The 16,265-nt window shown below is 49.7% G+C and overlaps 2 protein-coding genes across 5 annotated transcripts in view; one reads left to right on the top strand and one right to left on the bottom strand.

The window, feature by feature from the left end:
* Positions 1–16,265, bottom strand: part of SLC7A7 (solute carrier family 7 member 7) — a 55,859-nt gene that overhangs the window by 33,276 nt on the left and 6,318 nt on the right. Inside the window, exons 1-2 of one of the 2 annotated variants that reach the window (XM_032343798.1) lie at positions 2,936–3,002; positions 2,591–2,698 (exon numbers count right to left, since the gene is read on the bottom strand). The exons of the other annotated variant lie outside the window; for it this stretch is intronic. The gene's annotated coding sequence lies outside the window, so the exon portion shown is untranslated. Of the gene's footprint in view, positions 1–2,590; positions 2,699–2,935; positions 3,003–16,265 lie in introns of those variants that run through there. 2 annotated transcript variants of the gene reach the window in all.
* MRPL52 (mitochondrial ribosomal protein L52) lies at positions 11,266–15,751 on the top strand. Of its 3 annotated transcripts, none has more exons than XM_032343813.1 (5): positions 11,266–11,357; positions 11,466–11,523; positions 11,627–11,694; positions 14,775–14,846; positions 15,197–15,306. In XM_032343813.1, the coding sequence occupies exons 1-5, from the start codon at positions 11,330–11,332 to the stop codon at positions 15,304–15,306; spliced, it is 336 nt and encodes a 111-aa protein (XP_032199704.1). In that variant the 5' UTR covers positions 11,266–11,329. The 3 variants fall into 3 exon arrangements, with proteins under 3 accessions (XP_032199704.1, XP_032199702.1, XP_032199703.1); XM_032343811.1 differs by having other exon boundaries at positions 11,268–11,357; positions 14,775–14,839; positions 15,197–15,751; XM_032343812.1 differs by lacking the exons at positions 11,266–11,357; positions 11,466–11,523; positions 11,627–11,694 and adding an exon at positions 12,080–12,928 and having other exon boundaries at positions 14,775–14,839; positions 15,197–15,751.

The following is a 16,265-nucleotide window of genomic DNA, read 5'->3' on the forward strand; positions in this document are numbered from 1 at the left end:
AAGAAAGGACGGTCGCTGGGTGCGATTTCTGCAGCTCTGGGAAGCTGGCCCTCAGGCGATGAGCAGAGGACTGGGCTGGCGGCTGAGAAGGCACAGCCCTCCGTCCTCCGGGCCCCACCCTAGCCCCGCTCCCCTCTCACCGCCCTAGGAGAAAGGCAGGGAGGTGGCAAGGGTGCCACGAAGGCCTGTTGCTGTGCTGAGATTAGAGGAAGTGTAAGTGCAGTCCCCACAGTCGGTGGCCTCGTGACGGGTGTCCTAAGAGAGGAACTCTGCACACTTCCCCTCGGCTGCCCCCAAATTTGAGCCATGACCCCAAGGCTGAGCGTCCAGCTATGTCCAAGGAAACAAGGTCAAGAAATGAGACTCAAAACCCCTGGCTGCATCCCCTCCCTACTCCTGTGTCCTTTCATCCTCAAAGGAAACCATCAATTCCTACAAACACCTTCACCACATACAAGTTCAGTCCAATCTCCTAAACATACGGAGAAATAAGATTTCACTGAGCTATCCTGGACAGACAGGCCCGGAACAGGCAGAGAAAGTTAAGCATTTTTTTGGAAATCACATATTCTATCTTCAGTCTACTTCAATCTGGTATTCTGGGTCTCTTTCACCAACAGAAATACATCCTATCCATTCTGAGATCTGTCAGACCCTTCCCACACTCCTTCTAACCCTACAACCTGAGAATGAAGTTCTAAAAATCCCCCAGGGGTGGGGGGCTTATCTCTACTCTATATCTTTGCATTAAAGACCCTTGATTTTGGGACGCCTGGGTGGCTCAGTGGGTTGGACCGCTGCCTTCGGCTCGGGTCATGATCTCGGGGTCCCAGGATCGAGTCCCAGGATCGAGTCCCGGGATCAAGTCCCGCGTCGGCTCTCTGCTCAGCGGGGAGCCTGCTTCCTCCTCTCTCTCTCTGCCTGCCTCTCTCTACTTGTGATCTCTCTCTCTGTCAAATAAATAAATAAATAAATTTTTTTTTAAAAGACCCTTTTTTTTTTTTAATAGAGAGGCATATCCTGGTGTCAGCCTTCCCAGAGATCATACTTCTCCCAAGCCATCCTCACAAATATCTGGAAATTCCTCTAGAGGAGCCTGTACGTGTCTTCCAGCTGCCTCCCTCCATGCTCCTATAATGATAGCTGTCTTTTATGGAGCACTTACCCGGTGCCAGACATACCACTAAGCACCCAAATGCCTTATCTCAGCCAACCTTGCCTGCGACCCAGTGCCAGGATGCCAAACTAGGGGGGAGGTGGGGAGGCTCTCCAGCAGAGAGCTGGAAAAAAACGGCCCTGTGCTATAACCCCCCTGCTCACACAGCTCCTACCCACTCCGACCTGCTCAGACCTGCCCCACCGCCAGGCCTAGCCCTCAGACAAGAAAACACTTCAGATGGCTCCCTCCTGAATTACCTGGGGGAGGGTGTGATTAGATTAAACAAAAAGCCTCTGCCATCCTTTAGCCTGCAGGCTAGGCTCAAGACTTGAAAAAAGCCGGTCCATCTCCTTCCCGGCTGCTCCTCCCCTTTCTCATCCGTCTGCAGGGATGAGAGGCAATCACCCAAGTCCTCTTGGCAGCGACGCTATTGCTAGGGTGCCCACTGCTTAGCAAACAAAAACACACGGAAACACATCATCCCGCCTGCCATTTTAAGACCACATTTACTGGCACCAAGGGGTGGACGGATGTCCTAATGGAACATAAAAGCAAGAAATGAAGGATGGACAAAGGAAGGGGAACCCGTGGGGCGGGTGGGGAAGAAGCGTGCAGGGTTCAGTCCCCCGCTGCGGGAAAGCGAAGTCCTCATCAGGGAATCTTGAGACGGAAACCCACGGGGAGGGGGCGGGGTGGGGTGGGGAGGGCTGTGAAACCCACACTACAGCAGACAGCACACCCTAGCGGCCTCTCCAGGAAGTGCTGCCAGTGGAATCTCCATAGCCTGCCCAAGTCTACACAAACGACAGAGGCGGTTGTCCTTCAGAGAAAAGATGCGCCCTCCTTCCCCAACCACGGCTTAGCACCGGAGGCTGTGGGCAGGAAGGCACCGTCTTTGGCAGCTCACGTTCCTCCCGGAGACTCTGGCCCTCAGGCAATGCTTCCACCATTCAGGCAGCCTGGGACCAGGAGGACCTCTCCCAGGGCACTCTCCCACCACAGGCTTTACAGGAGAAACTTGTAGAGTCTGGAACCCTAGAAGATAGGAGCATTCCTGATACACAGAACCCCGTCTTCTTCCTGCCTGAGGTGCATTCAACTCTGAGGACATAGTGGAGGTTACAGGACAACACACTCAACCTACAGCCTATGGGTGAAGTTTCAGATTCAGGGGTTCAAGGAACACAGGCACAGGGCCCCCAATGTGCCATGCCCAGCACAATAGCCACTGAAGCTCCTGCCCCCAAACCCACCCGTGAATGGCAATGCCAAAGCAGGAACCAGCCCGCAGTCCAGGGTCTTGGCTGCTGGGTCAAGCTCAAGTGCTAAATGTGAGAAGCCACTTTACCCCCAACATACCCCATGTCCTGCCTTCCTAGCTCCAACTGGCCTGTGCTGCCTCCCCTAACGACAGAAACAGAAAACACTTACACACTGTGGTTCAGCTGGATGCCTCCATCACCCCAAGCTGGAAGCTCAGCTCCTCCCTCCCCAGTTCTCCATTTGTTTTTCTATATTCCACTGTGGCTGCGATAGTCCCTTTTAAAAAAAAAAAAAGTGAAACAAGAAATTGTTTACTCCTGTGGCCAGGGCTCCCATTAGCGTAGGGCTGAAGCTTCTGGGCAGAGGGCTCTGCCTGGGGAGGGCCGGGACTAGGACCGGGACGGAGACACAACAGGCTCTCGGGTCTCCAGTGAGCCAGTTTTCAGGACGCTCACTACATCCTTCTCCAGCACTTCCCCTCTCACCCATAGTCCCTCCTCTCCCACCTCTTACCTGTCCCGTGACCTTTGGGCAGGTGCGAGGAGGAGGGGCTACCAGCACACTGGGGGCGGGGTGGGGAAGGTGCTAGGAAGGGAAGCCAGCTAAGGCTCGAGCAGCAGCGGCTGTTGACTCCGAGGAGCAGAAAAGGCAGAGGGTGACGGGGACCGAAATGGAAAACAGGAAAACACATGTGTGACTCTGGCCGGCAGCGGGGAGGGGCCAGGGGATGGGCTGGAGCTGGGACTGCCTGGTCAGACCCAGAGGACCTCGTTGCCTGCCCTCCTCTAGGCACCTTCTCTACCCAGTCTCAGCAACTCCTGTTCCCCTACCCAACAATATTCCTTGTTGCCCTACATTTCCCAAGCACTAAAGCTCTCCCAGCGACTGACAGTGCCCTCCTATTCGCCTGTTCCCCTCATTCCGTCTCCTACTCATCTCCCACTCACATACTATCCTTGGTCCTGCGGAGGGCATCAGCTCCATCGTTAGGGCTCTGGAACTCAGCCCCAATGGCAGGCAACACATGCCAAGACCTCTTGTGTAAGTACAGCCAGATGCCGCAGCACAAGCCCACTCACAGCTCAGGTCCCCAGTTGGTTCAGGGGAGGCACATGCCGCCTAAGAGCCAGCTCTGGCACCTTGGGCAAGCTAATGAGTTGGCACCCCTTCAAACCAGGGTCCTTGAAATATCTGTTGAATGTCGACTTAGCGGAGGTGGAGGAATACCGATTTTCTTGGAATCAAAACAGGAAGACTCATTCTTCCTATTCAAAAGGAGAGCTTATTCTATGAATTCATTACATTCACCACATACAACTTTCTGAAGTAGTTTCTCAGTGCGCATATTAAACCACTTAAACTGCAGACAAGAGGGGCGCCTGGGTGCCTCAGTCTGAAACGTCAGCCTTTGGCTCAGGTCATGATCAGGCTCCCTGTTCAGCAGGAAGCCTGCTTCTCCCTCTCCCACTACCCCCACTTCCAACCCCGCTTGTGCTCCCTCTCTGGCTGTGTCTCTCTCTCTGTAAAATAAATAAATAAAATCTTTAAAAAATAAAAATCGCAGACAAGAGCATAAATGTCTCAGGAAATCTCTCTGGGGGGAATGGCACTTCACAGTGCATGGGACATTTTCAGAATTCCAGCTGTGACTCCTGCCTCCCTACAACCACCGGCTGGCTAGTCTCAGGGCTGCACCCTGCAACTCAGACCTGTACCTGCGTGTTGCAAAATTATCCTAGACACAGACAGTCCAGGTAAGCAGTCATCAAGAGTTCTGTCTGCGGATGGGAGCCAACTTAACCACTCACCAAGAGACAGAAATCGGAGTTCGTTGGCACCAAACGTCTGAATTCCTCCAAGGATCACTTAGTGCCTTTTTACACCCAGGCCACTGCCCAGATGGCCTGCCCCTTCATTCCCCTCTTGGGTCAGGCCCACGATGTACAGGAGGGAAGTCCTGGGATGTCCACCCTAACATGGTCCCCTTGACATGGCGCCTGCACTGTCACTCCACTCAAGCACCCTGGCCACCTCCTTGCTGTCGCCACACAACATACATGCTTGGTGACATTGTTCATCCCTTCACTCACTCCATCCAGGACTGTGCTTAAACACCACACTACCACAGGCCTTCCCTGAGGAGTCTCTGAAGGGGCAACTTCTTCCTTCTTCATCCATTCAGCATTCTGGACTTTTCTGCAAGGGCACCACCATTCAGAGCTCATTGCTCTGTTGGTTGTCATCTCCCTCACTAGAATGCAAGCCCCACCAGAGCGCTTGCTCTTCACCCTGTGTCCCCAGGGCAGAGCACATGCACACAGTCAAGAAAAATTGCTGGAAGAATAAATGAATGAATGAATGAATGAATGAACGAACGAATGAATGAACAACGCTGTTCCCACTAGACTGACTTCCCTAGGAACCTCCTTGAACTTGCCCTTCTGGCCCACTTATGCTGCGGCTGGTCTGGCTCCTCAACTAAGCAAGGAGTATCTGGAAGTATTTATCCTTTTTGACAGTAATGGATTGAAGGGAGAGGGAGGGTATGATCTTCCGTTTGACTACGAGGCCTAGAATGGTTTGAAGTGAACGTTTCGTTTCAGTCGCGGAAAAACAAAAAGCCACTATCTCACGCGCCCTCTGGGACCGCTGCTGTCCCACACTCCGGCTCAGGTGACCGGTCTAGGTGCGGCGAGAAGGCGGACGAGGCAGAGCGAGGCTAGGGCTCAGGTTCAGGAGCGTGCAGGCGAGTTCAAGGGTAGAACCGCAAACCCTTAAGCGTGACCTCTTCCCGGACGCTCTCCCGAAGCCCTTCCCTTCCCGGTGGCCCAGGCCCCACACCTCTCCGCCTCCACCCAGCGGCCGCCGGACCTCTCACCTTTGCCCCTCTCTCCCACGCTCTCCTCCTCCCCTCTCCGCCTCGCCAGACCCGGCCCGGCCCTTAACGTCAGCCCCCGCCGGTCCCTTTATTACCATCTTTCCCCTAACCCCGGGTTGTTCTGAGTCGGCAGCCCGGAGACCTTCCCAAATCCGGACCTAGCCACCGCCCTCCCCCAGTGCCTCTCTTAAGAGCTCGGTCGCCACCAATGTCCAGGTTTGCCTTGGCGGGGGGGGGGCCAGGAACCCACCCCACCCGGCGTGCCTTCCTTTCCTTCCTTACACCTGGCGGAGCAGCCCCTATCCGGGCTCCAGGAAGCCCCGGGGCGGGGGGAAGGGGGACCGTGTAGACGAAGGTTGCCAGGGTCCGAGAACCCGCAACCCGCTCCCCTGCCCTCTCCTCACTCAGGTACAGCTGCGCTGCCTGAAAGTGACTGCGGATACCCTAATTAAACGCGTCCTCCACCCCAAGACCGCTCAGCTTCCTCTTCCCTCCCTCCCAATCCTGCTCGCGCTGGCGGCCCGACGGGGGTCCGGGCAGGAGCCCCAAACCGTGGCAACCCCGCCTTCAGTCCCGAGACGCCAGCCTGAAACTCGGGAGGGACTCCGGACTGCGAAGCCCGTGGGGGAGGGGGAAGGGAGCGGCGCCCGCCCAGACCCAGGGGAGGGGTCTCTCGGATGGACGTCTCAACTCCCCGCCCCCTTGGGGAGCTGTTGCATCAGCTACGAGATCCCCAGCTAAAAGCAAATGGTCTCCACCAGGCCGGAAAGGTGTCGGCAGTAGAGCCGCCGCCAGGGGGCAGCACTTAACAACAAAAAATGCCCTGTCTTAGGGTGCCAGAGAGGTCGGAGTCCCCAATGCATCTTCTCGTCTAAAGAGTCCTACTGACAGCGTGGATACAACAAAAGAGGTTGTTGCTGGGCTGATTCAAGGAAAGGGATCTGGAAACACTCCTTTCACCATGTTTTGTTTTGTTAAGATTTTATTCATTTACTTGACAGAGAGAGAGACCTGTAAGCAGTGGGCAGTGGTAAGCAGGCTCCCTGCTGAGCAGAGAGCTGGTAGTAGGGCAAGATCCCAGGACCCTGAGATCATGACCTGAGCCAAAGGAAAGGCTTAACACACTGAACCACCCAGGCGCCCCCTTTCACCATGTTTTAAGGCTAAAAGATGACTTGTAAATACTGTGATTTTTTTTTTTTTACACCTTCCGGTCAAACTCCAGCATTTTTAAAGCCAGCATTGTCACTCTGCAGAGATTTACAAATAGCCACCCACCTTAAAGCCCAACGTGGTGGAAAGGCACACAGCTGAGAGACTTCCCAGTTGCCAGGCAAGAAAAAAGAGTACAGTCCGAGGTCATAATTTACCCATCTTGAAGCTGGATGATTTAACACAAAATTTAGCCGGAACTGATTTAGCAGCCATGGGAAAAGAAAGGGAATATGTTACCAATAAATTATGTGATAAGGAAATAATAAGCAAAGAAATGTATTGTGTGAGGGCTAGCCTTTAGCTCCCACACTTCCTGCATGGGTGACAGTGATTTAATTGTTGAGCTGTCCTAAGGAGGAAAATAATGAAGGAATGTAAAATAAGCCACTTCCCAAATAGTTTGTTCTTCTCGAAACTTCACTTTGGTGAGAAGCATGCAAAAAGGAGAACAAGTTACAAAATGACATGGAATTGGCCACCCTGAGTCAGCTTCACTGACATTTTCTCCAATGCCATTATTATTCATCTCAACAATTTAAAAAAGCACCTAATTTCCCAGGGACACCTGGCTGGCTTAGTCAGTGACTCTTGATCTCGGATCTCAGGGTCCTGAGTTTGAGTCCCACGTTGGGCACAGAGATTACTTGATTCAAAATTTTTTTAGGGGCACTTGGGTGGCTCAGTGGGTTAAAGCCTCTGCCTTCGGCTCAGGTCATGATCCCAGGGTCCTGGGATAGAGCCTCACATCAAGCTCCCTGCTCCTCAGGAAGCCTGCTTCTCCCTCTCCCGCTCCCCCTGCTTGTGTTCCCTCTCTCACTGTCTACCTCCCTCTCTCTCTCTCTCTCTCTCTCTGTCAAATAAATAAATAAATAAAATCTTTTTTTTTTAATAAATAAATAAAAATTAAAAGTTAAAAGCACCTAATTCTCAGAGCAGTGCCCTTGTACAAAAGTTAGTGGATAACAAAGTATTAAAACCAAATACAGGTTGTGACGCCCGTGAGAGGCAAAGGAGTTTAGAGAGGAAAGACATGAAGCTCAGATTCCTGATGCTTCTCATTGCTCTTAATGCCAGGCTTTCCCAGATGATGTCAAGAGGCTGAAAGACATCTAGTTTGGGATGAGAAAGCCACTTTCCTGTGGCTTGAGTCTAGTGAAGTCATTAAGGAGTGCAGTCCACTTGCCAGACCCCCACCCCTGCCACAGTGTTCCATGAGGTCGCTGAAAATGCTGCTGCTGTTAGCTGTCAGCACTAATGTTCTTTCTCTCTTGCTCTCAAAATCCTCACCCATATTTCCTGCTTTTTACAACCCACGGGCTGTCCACATCACACCAACCACGTCAAAGGCTGAACTTGTCTTCCTTCCAAAGACCTTTCCCCTCCCAGATTTCTCAGTTTTCCCAATTAAACTTCCCATCCTGCCCCCAAAGTTCTCCAGTTCTGACTCCTTGACTCCCACAGCTATTAAACTATCACATGCATTCATTCCTGCCTTTGGAATTTACATGGTTCACGGAATTTGTTCACTTTATTGTGTGTGCCCTCTTTTATAATTTGGTGTCTCCCTAGTGTGTAAGCTTCTGGAAGGTAGGAGTATTGCTGCTTCGATTACTTTCTATCGTGTTGGTGTTGGTGGTAGTCCAACTTGTCATCTTTCCTATCAATCTTGAATGTTGACACTAAGGTTATTTTCCCTTACCTTCTACCGTTTGACATGCCAACTGTAAACTATGGAATGGGATTCCAGGTGCTGTCTACCTCAGCTGTGTATCTCAGAACCAGCCAAAGGTATATGAAGCCAGGCCCAGGAAAGTGGCCTTCAATCATGATTGCAACTGTAAAACAATAAATCCACAGCCACGTTTTAATTAAATTTCCTGATCTCTGAAAACTACAAGCAATCTGTACAGTGATTGCTTCCTGGACTGTCTTATCTACTTTACAGGTTTTTATGAAAGTCATGTGAAATCATTTATATAGAAGTGTTTCCATAAGTGAAAATGAAGTGTCTGAAGGTAAGACGGTGATAGTTCTTTATTGTCCTACTGCCCTTGCTTCGTTTTGGGGATCCATCTGTTGGCTTAGAGCCAAGGTTCCTTTGTTCCCATCTTTTCTTCTGGTTCAGCCCCAGCCTATACCATTATTGTTATTGAAACAGCTGCTTTTACTTCTTAAACCAGGATCCACCCTTCCCCTCTTTCAAAGCACAGCTCCAAGCCACCTCCTGTGGAAAAACTTCCCAGTCCTGCAGAAGGAAGTGATAAACTTCCAGATAGGCCATTGCACCACTCCCTCAGTTTCCCCCCAGCCCCCGTGTTAAGTGTCTAGCCTAGCACAAAGTAATGGGCACTTCTGTAAGAGCTTCATCATTTATAAAGCATTTGCTCTTACATTATCATTTTTAATGTTTTCAGAAATGTGATATGTTAAGGGTTTTTTTAATGAAGAAATTAAGATTAAACGAATTCCCCAAGACAAATAATGATTTAAAAAGAGGGAAGGAATCACAGATCTGGGTTTACTATGTACTAATACAGCAGAGTCCCACCTTATCCACAGAGGATACTTTCCAAGAACCCCAGGGGATGTCTGAAATTGTGGATAGTACCAAACTCCATATATATTATGGGTGTTTTTTTCCTATACAGACATACCTATGATGAAGTTTAATTTATCAATTAGGCACAGTAGGACATTAACAACAATAATTAAAAATTACAACAATATACTATACTAAAAGTTATGTGAATGTGGTCTCTCTCAAAATATCTTATTGTACTGGGACACCTGGGTGGTGTAGTCAGTTAAGCATCCTACTTTTGGTTTCTACTCAGGTCCTGATCTCAGGGTGGTAAGAATGAGACCAGTGTCTAGCTCCGTGCTCAGCACGGAGTCTGTTTGGATTATCTCTCCTCCTCCCTCTGCCCCTCACACTTGTGCTTTTTCTCTCTCTCAAATAAATACATAAATAAATCTTTAAAAATATATCTTATTGGACTGTATTCATCTTTCTTTTGTACATGATAAGATGAAGAGAGGTGAATGATTTAGGCATTGGAACTTAGCGTTAGACTACTATTGGCCTTCCCACGATTTGTCAGAAAGACTGGGGCGCCTGGGTGGCTCAGTGGGTTAAGCCTCTGCCTTAGGCTCAGGTCATGATCCCAGGCTCCTGGAATGGAGTCCTGCATTGGGCTCTCAGCTCAGCAGAGAGCCTGCTTCCCCCTCTCCCTCTGCCTGCCTCTCTGCCTACCTGTGATCAATCTCTGTCAAATAAATAAATAAAATCTTAAAAAAAAAAAAATCATCGGCTTCCACAGGGCAATTGAATGTGGATAACTAAACCCATGGAAAGCCAAACCATGGTTAAGAGGGGAACTTCTCTACCTGCCTCACAGGTGGCAGCACGGATTATTCAATTTTTTTAAAAATTGTATTTATTTATTTGACAGACAGAGATCACAAGCAGGCAGAGAGGCAGGCAGAGAGAGGAGGAAGCAGGCGCCCCCCCTGAGCAGAGAACTTGATGCAGGACTCCATCCCAGGAGCCTGGGATCATGACCTGAGCCAAAGGCAGAGGCTTAACCCACTGAGCCACCCAGGTGCCCTGCACGGATTATTCTAGATAATATGTGGTGTTAGCCCTTACAAAGATAAAATCAGATCTTGGCTCCAAGACCTCTTCCTCAAGAAAGCCTTCTTTAATGTCCTTCTCCAGATCAAGTTTCCATTATAGCTACAAAGGAGTACCTTCCTTCCCAACACTCATCCTGAAAGAGGACAACTCCTCCCATTTTGACCTCAGACTTCCTAGTTGGTTCTTTTTTCCAGCTCCACTCTGGGCTCAGATGGAAGACCCTGAGGGCAAAGCCACCTATTAGGGGAAGGAAATGACCCCTCAAGAAATAAGAACTGTCCTGAGCCAGCAAGATCCCACTTGTGAATGACTCTAAGACAAGAATTTATTTGACCTTCACTGCCCACCTGCATCTATTCACCCACCTTTGCCCCTCATCTTCCTTATATAAACCCCGAAGTATTTTTGGCACTTTGGAGACAATCTCTGAGACACTAGTTTGCTGTCTTCCCACTGTTGGCCTCACACTGAAATGAATTCCTTTCTTATTTCACCACCAGTTTTTCAGCCTTTGGATTTTGTCAGTGGCAAGCGGCTGAACCTAGTCTGTTTGGGATCCCTGCGGCCAGGTGCTCTTGCACCCCTGTGCACCCTCTACAATCTCAGCGGTACTATTACAGAAATGTGTGTGATTATTTTTGTCTTCTCTCTCTGGACCCGGAGCTCTTATCAGAATAGTGATGACGTCTGTTTTGCTCTCCATAGAATCCCCTGCACCTGACAAAATGCTTGTCAAATATAAGCTCTTCAATTTTGTTGAATAAATAAGGACTGAAACCCAGATTTTCTTATTCATTCTAGATTTGACTCTTAGGCTCGGAAAAACGTTACAGTGATGAGGAAGAAGGCAGAATGAGGTAAATACTCCTCTAAGACAAAGACATATATTCCGAAGGACTAGACATCGCTGCGCAGAGGTGGCTGGAGCAGTTCCAAATGGTTCAGACTAGGACACGACTTCCACATAGGATGTAATCATTACTGGCGATTCACACGCAGACCAATCACTCTGCCCCCAAAAACCCTGGTCGCAGTTCGATCCTCTTTTCCGTACAGTGCCCCAAGATGGCGGGGCCCGTGAGTGAATCCCAGATTCAAGATGGCGGCTTCCGACTTCCCCTGCAGCGTCGCGCGTAGCCACCGAGGCCACGCCCACTTCCGACACCGCGGCTTCAGTATGGCTGCTTTAGGTTCTCTGCTATTGAGTAAGTGGGTGTGGGGTCGGTGGGTTCGGGAGCCCGCTGGGGCAGGTTTGGGACCCCTGAAATGATTCCATGGCCTATGCTCCAAATCTGCCCTGGTTTTTTTTGCAGGTGTCCGGAGGCTGCACAGCAGTGTGGCGGCTCAGGCGGGTAGCCAGTGGCGACTCCAGTGAGTGCGGGTCTAGTGCGGGTCTGGGGGGGTACTGGGGCACCGGGTACTGGGAAGCCGGAAGCTGGGCGGAATCCTCACCCGAGTATTTTTCTCCACCCAGGCAGGGCCTGGCTGCCAACCCCTCCGGCTACGGGCCCCTGACGGAGTACCCAGACTGGTCTTACGCGGGTGAGCGCTGACCTGGCAGTTAACTCAGTTTCTCCCAGAGGGGACGCCCAGAGAAGGAGCGAGGCGGGGGGCGGGGGGGGGGGGGGAGCGTCGAGGTGGGCATGTGTCTGAGTGGCCAACATACTGAACTTTGGTTTTCTTTTTTTATTTTTATTATTTTAAAAAAAGTGTTTTTTGTTTTTGTTTTTGTTTTTGTTTTCAATTTATTTGACAGAGAGACAGAGTGAGAAAAGGAACACAAGCAGGGGGAGTGGGAGAGGGAGAAGCAGGGTCCGCAGAGAGCAGGGAACCCCATGCGGGGCTCAATCTCAGGAGTCTGGGATCATGACCTGAGCCCAAGGCAGATGCTTAAGGACTGAGCCACCCAGGCGCCCGTATCCTGAACTTTATATTTGGAGTTCGGGGGAAGGACCCCAGTTGTTTGTTTTGTAAATTAAACTACGCCTATGGAAGGTAAAGCTAGCTCAGGATCTTGTGAGGATGAGCAGAAGATAATTCTAATTTGGGACGCCCGGGTGGAAGGAGTGATAAGATTTTTATGTTTCTCGTGGTGGAATGGTTTTTAAAAAGTTAAAAAGACTCAACGTTCAGTGTGGTGAGAACATTGTTGAAAATTTGGTACCAAATGCAAGGCGAGCTCTTTGAAAACCTGTGTAAATGAACATCGCAGAGAGAGGGGTTAGAAGGGTGAGGATTGAGAATGAAGAGCTCCCTTCGGAAAAGTTTCTTCTCTTTACTTGGGGTGGAGGGAGGGGAAGGAAAAGGAAAAGAAAGAAAATATAGCTATTACTCGTAGAAGAGAGGGATGGATCTTAGAAAAGTTGAAGCCACTCCCCCCTCCCAATATGGGACTCCAGTTTACAGGTGGGAAAATTGAGGCCTTAGAGTTCTGTGATCACACACCTTGGTGTGTGTGATCACAAAGCAAGGACTAGAACGGGGTAGGGGCGAGGCCCTCTTCCACAGCACAGAGACCTGGATACTCATACCCTATTGGGTTCTTTAGGAGCATGATCCCGAGAAGGATGGTAAAGATTTTTTTCCCTTGTTACTTACTGCAGGAAACCCAGCATCTCCTAAAAGTAGTATGGAATATTGGAAAGACTAGAATTGATTCTTATTTAAGATTTCTCTACTTGCTGATACTGTAGTCTTGGACATGTTACTTAATTGTACCTCTCCGTTTCCACAAAACTTTTGGGCAGAGTTTTCACTGTTTCTTACTTTGTAGAAAGTAAGTGTCCTTTTTTCTCTTCTTCATTATAAACGACTTAAGGTCAGATACTATGTTTTTCACCAAGTCAGCAGATATTTGTAGAATTTGTATGATATGCTTGTGTGCCTGCACAGTACTACAGTGAAACTTAGGGACATAATCTGAAAAAGTCTAGCTGGGAAAACAGCATGGACATTTTAGAACATAATGGGGGTGCCTTGGTGGCTCAGTCGGTTAAGCGTCTGCCTTTGGCTCAGGTCATGTGTCAGGGTCCTGGGATTGATTCCCATACTGGGCTCCCTGTTCAGTGGGGAGTCAGCTTCTCCCTCTGCCCCTCCCTCCACTGATGCTGTCTCTCTGTCAAATGAATAAAGTTTTTTTGTTTTTTTTTTTTTAAGATTTTATTTATTTGTCAGAGAGAGAGAGAGAGCACAGGCAGAGTGGCAGGCAGAGTCAGAGGGAGAGGCAGGCTCCCTGCGGGGCAAGGAGCCCAATGTGGGACTCGATCCCAGGACGCTGGGATCATGACCTGAGCCGAAGGCAGCTGCCCAACCAACTGAGCCACCCAGGCGTCCCTCAAATGAATAAAGTCTTAAAAAATAATAATACTTCAGCATTCCACCCCTTTCCAAAAGAATTTGAGATAGCCAAATAAGGCAAAAAAAAAAAAAAAAGTACAATAAATGTCCCAAGGCAACTAGATGAATATTAAATCACTGGTAGACACTTTTTAAAACGGTTTTATGTATTTATTTAAGAGAAAGAGGGAGCGAGCCAGAAAGACCGCAGGCAGGGTGAGGGGTAGAGGGAGAGGGTTAAGTATACTTCCTGCTGAGCAGGGAGGCTGATGAGGTAGTGCCATCCAGGGACTCCAGGATTATGACCGGAGCGGAAGGCAGATAATTAACCAACTGAGCCACCCAGGCACCCTGACAGGCACTTCTTTCAGGAGAGAGCTCACAGAGTTAAAGAGGTCTGAGGAGGATCTCTGGGTAGATAGGGCTTTAGGGGGGTCTAAGTACAAGAACTGGGCTGAAAGGAAAGGAAAAGAGAGCATTTCATTGAGGAGTGAGATGGAATTTAGCAAAGACTCACGATGAGTAGAACAGTGATCAGATTGCCTGAGTGGGGGGTTTCTTTTTTTTTTTTTTTTTTTTTTTTTTTTAAAGATTTTATTTATTTATTTGACAGAGAGAGATGATCACAAGTAGATGGAGAGGCAGGCAGAGAGAGAGAGAGACAGAGAGAGAGAGAGGAGGAAGCAGGCTCCCTGCTGAGCAGAGAGCCCGATGTGGGACTCGATCCCAGGACCCTGAGACCATGACCTGAGCCGAAGGCAGCGGCTTTAACCCACTGAGCCACCCAGGCGCCCAGAGTGGGGGGTTTCTAAAGATAAAACAGGAGAGGGGCGCCTGGGTGGCTCAGTCGGTTAAGCTCAGACTCTTTATTTTGGCTTAGGTCATGATCACAGTTGAGATCTTGAGACTGAGTCCCAGACTGAGCCCCATGTCGGGCTCTGTACTCAGCAGGGAGTCTGCCTGAGAGTCTCTCCCTCTGCCCCTCCCCCGCCCACCCTCTCAAATAAAAACTTGGGGATGTGGAAATAAGAGATTCAGCCCTACAAAGGACCATTCCAGGATAACGAGGGGTAAGTGAAATAGAGTAGGACTATGCCTTAGAGTTTATTCTTGGCATACCTTACCCATGACAATGAGGGATGGGTTTTTGGAGAATAAAGCCACCCAGGTATGAAATGGGAGAGAGGAACTAGCGACTGTTTCTTCCCTTGTTCCTATCCCAGTGCCTTCACAGGGTGCTGCCAGCCATCTCTAATACCTATCTTTTTCTTCACTTCCATCTACAGATGGCCGCCCCGCACCTCCAATGAGAGGCCAACTTCGAAGAAAAGCCCAAAGGGAGAAGTTTGCAGTGAGTGGCTAGAGCCCAGTCAGGGCAACCTGTGTGTACTGGGAGGGAAAAAATGAACATTTTAATTTGGCTTGAGCTGTGCTGACACCTAAGCTCACATGTGCCCCCTTCACCATCGTTTTAATGGCTGGGAGAAGGGAGGAAGAGAGAGGGGCACTCCCAGGGCAGGAACCAGTAGTGGCCATTCTGCCACCCATTTTGCCTCCTCCACTTCCCATTCCAGGACCCAGTCCCCTTCCCCAGCCAGCAGTGTCATTTTCCAGCTGAGATCTCCAGCTTTGATCTGTGAGTGAAAGGATATATGGTGCAGAGCTCCAGCCCCAGATGTTATCCACCCTGTTTTCCTGTCTGTTTCAGAGACGAGTTGTACTGCTGTCACAGGAAATGGATGCTGGATTACAGGCATGGCAGCTCAGGCAGCAGCAGAAGTTGCAGGAAGAAGAAAGGAAGCAGAAAAATGCTCTTAAACCCAAAGGGGCTCTCCTGCAGAACCCACGACCAAATCAATAAAAAGCAGTTCCTGTCTCCCTTTCCTGGCCTCTCTCTGGCTTTCTTCTCTATCACCTACATGCCTCATCCCAGCCAGAAGAGAGCCTTCACGTTCCCCATCTATCTTCAGAGCACAAGAGCGTGGACACTGGGAAGAACCACCTGTAGATCACTGCCTGGAGGAGCTGGCCTAGTGCCCTCATCCCTGGCTCCATTCCAGTTCAGTGGAATCTTGCTCTGGGATCCTTCCCCACCTTTGCAGGCCATAGAACTGGCCCAACTGAGAACAGTAGCTACTCTCCGTACATGAAAATGGGGCAGCAGCTCTCCTGGTTTTAGCTTGGCACTCAGGCCTTTAACGGCCTATACACAGCTCAGACTGCATGTAGTTACTCATTTAATAAATGTTCTGATGAAAAAGGCTTTCCGGCTGAGGTCCATTTCTTGGCAAGCAACTGGTGTCAGTTTTCCTAAACTTCAGATAGATGGCCCAAGAGGCTACCCCCACTGGGAAGGCTGACATGGGAAGAACCAGACTTGGGTGTTGCATGTCTGAAGAGTAGGATCTTGAGGTTTCTGTGGTTCTGGCTGAATTCCAGAGCCTGGTCAGAGAGAGATCTATACCTCTCCACCCCAATTTGTGTAGGGGAGCCCTGGAGGTGCTCAGCCCCCAATCAGTCATTGTGGCATAGGTATCCAATATCCATGTGTATCTCCCACAAACCCATAAGCTGCCCAGGACACAGGGAAACCTTTCCTGTTACTGATCATGGATTCTGGGAGATAGGGGCCTTTGCTCCTATTAAAGTACAGAGCACTGGGCTTTCTTTCCATTTTTCTGCCACAAACTTGTAATAGTTCAGATTTCTAGTATTGCTGGAGCTTCTTACCTGACCTCAATTCTTTCCAGCCTCCTTTATTCCTTGCCTGGCCTTCC

The sequence above is a fragment of the Mustela erminea genome, chromosome 5 (genome assembly GCF_009829155.1).
Source record: "Mustela erminea isolate mMusErm1 chromosome 5, mMusErm1.Pri, whole genome shotgun sequence".
Lineage (NCBI taxonomy): Eukaryota > Metazoa > Chordata > Mammalia > Carnivora > Mustelidae > Mustela > Mustela erminea.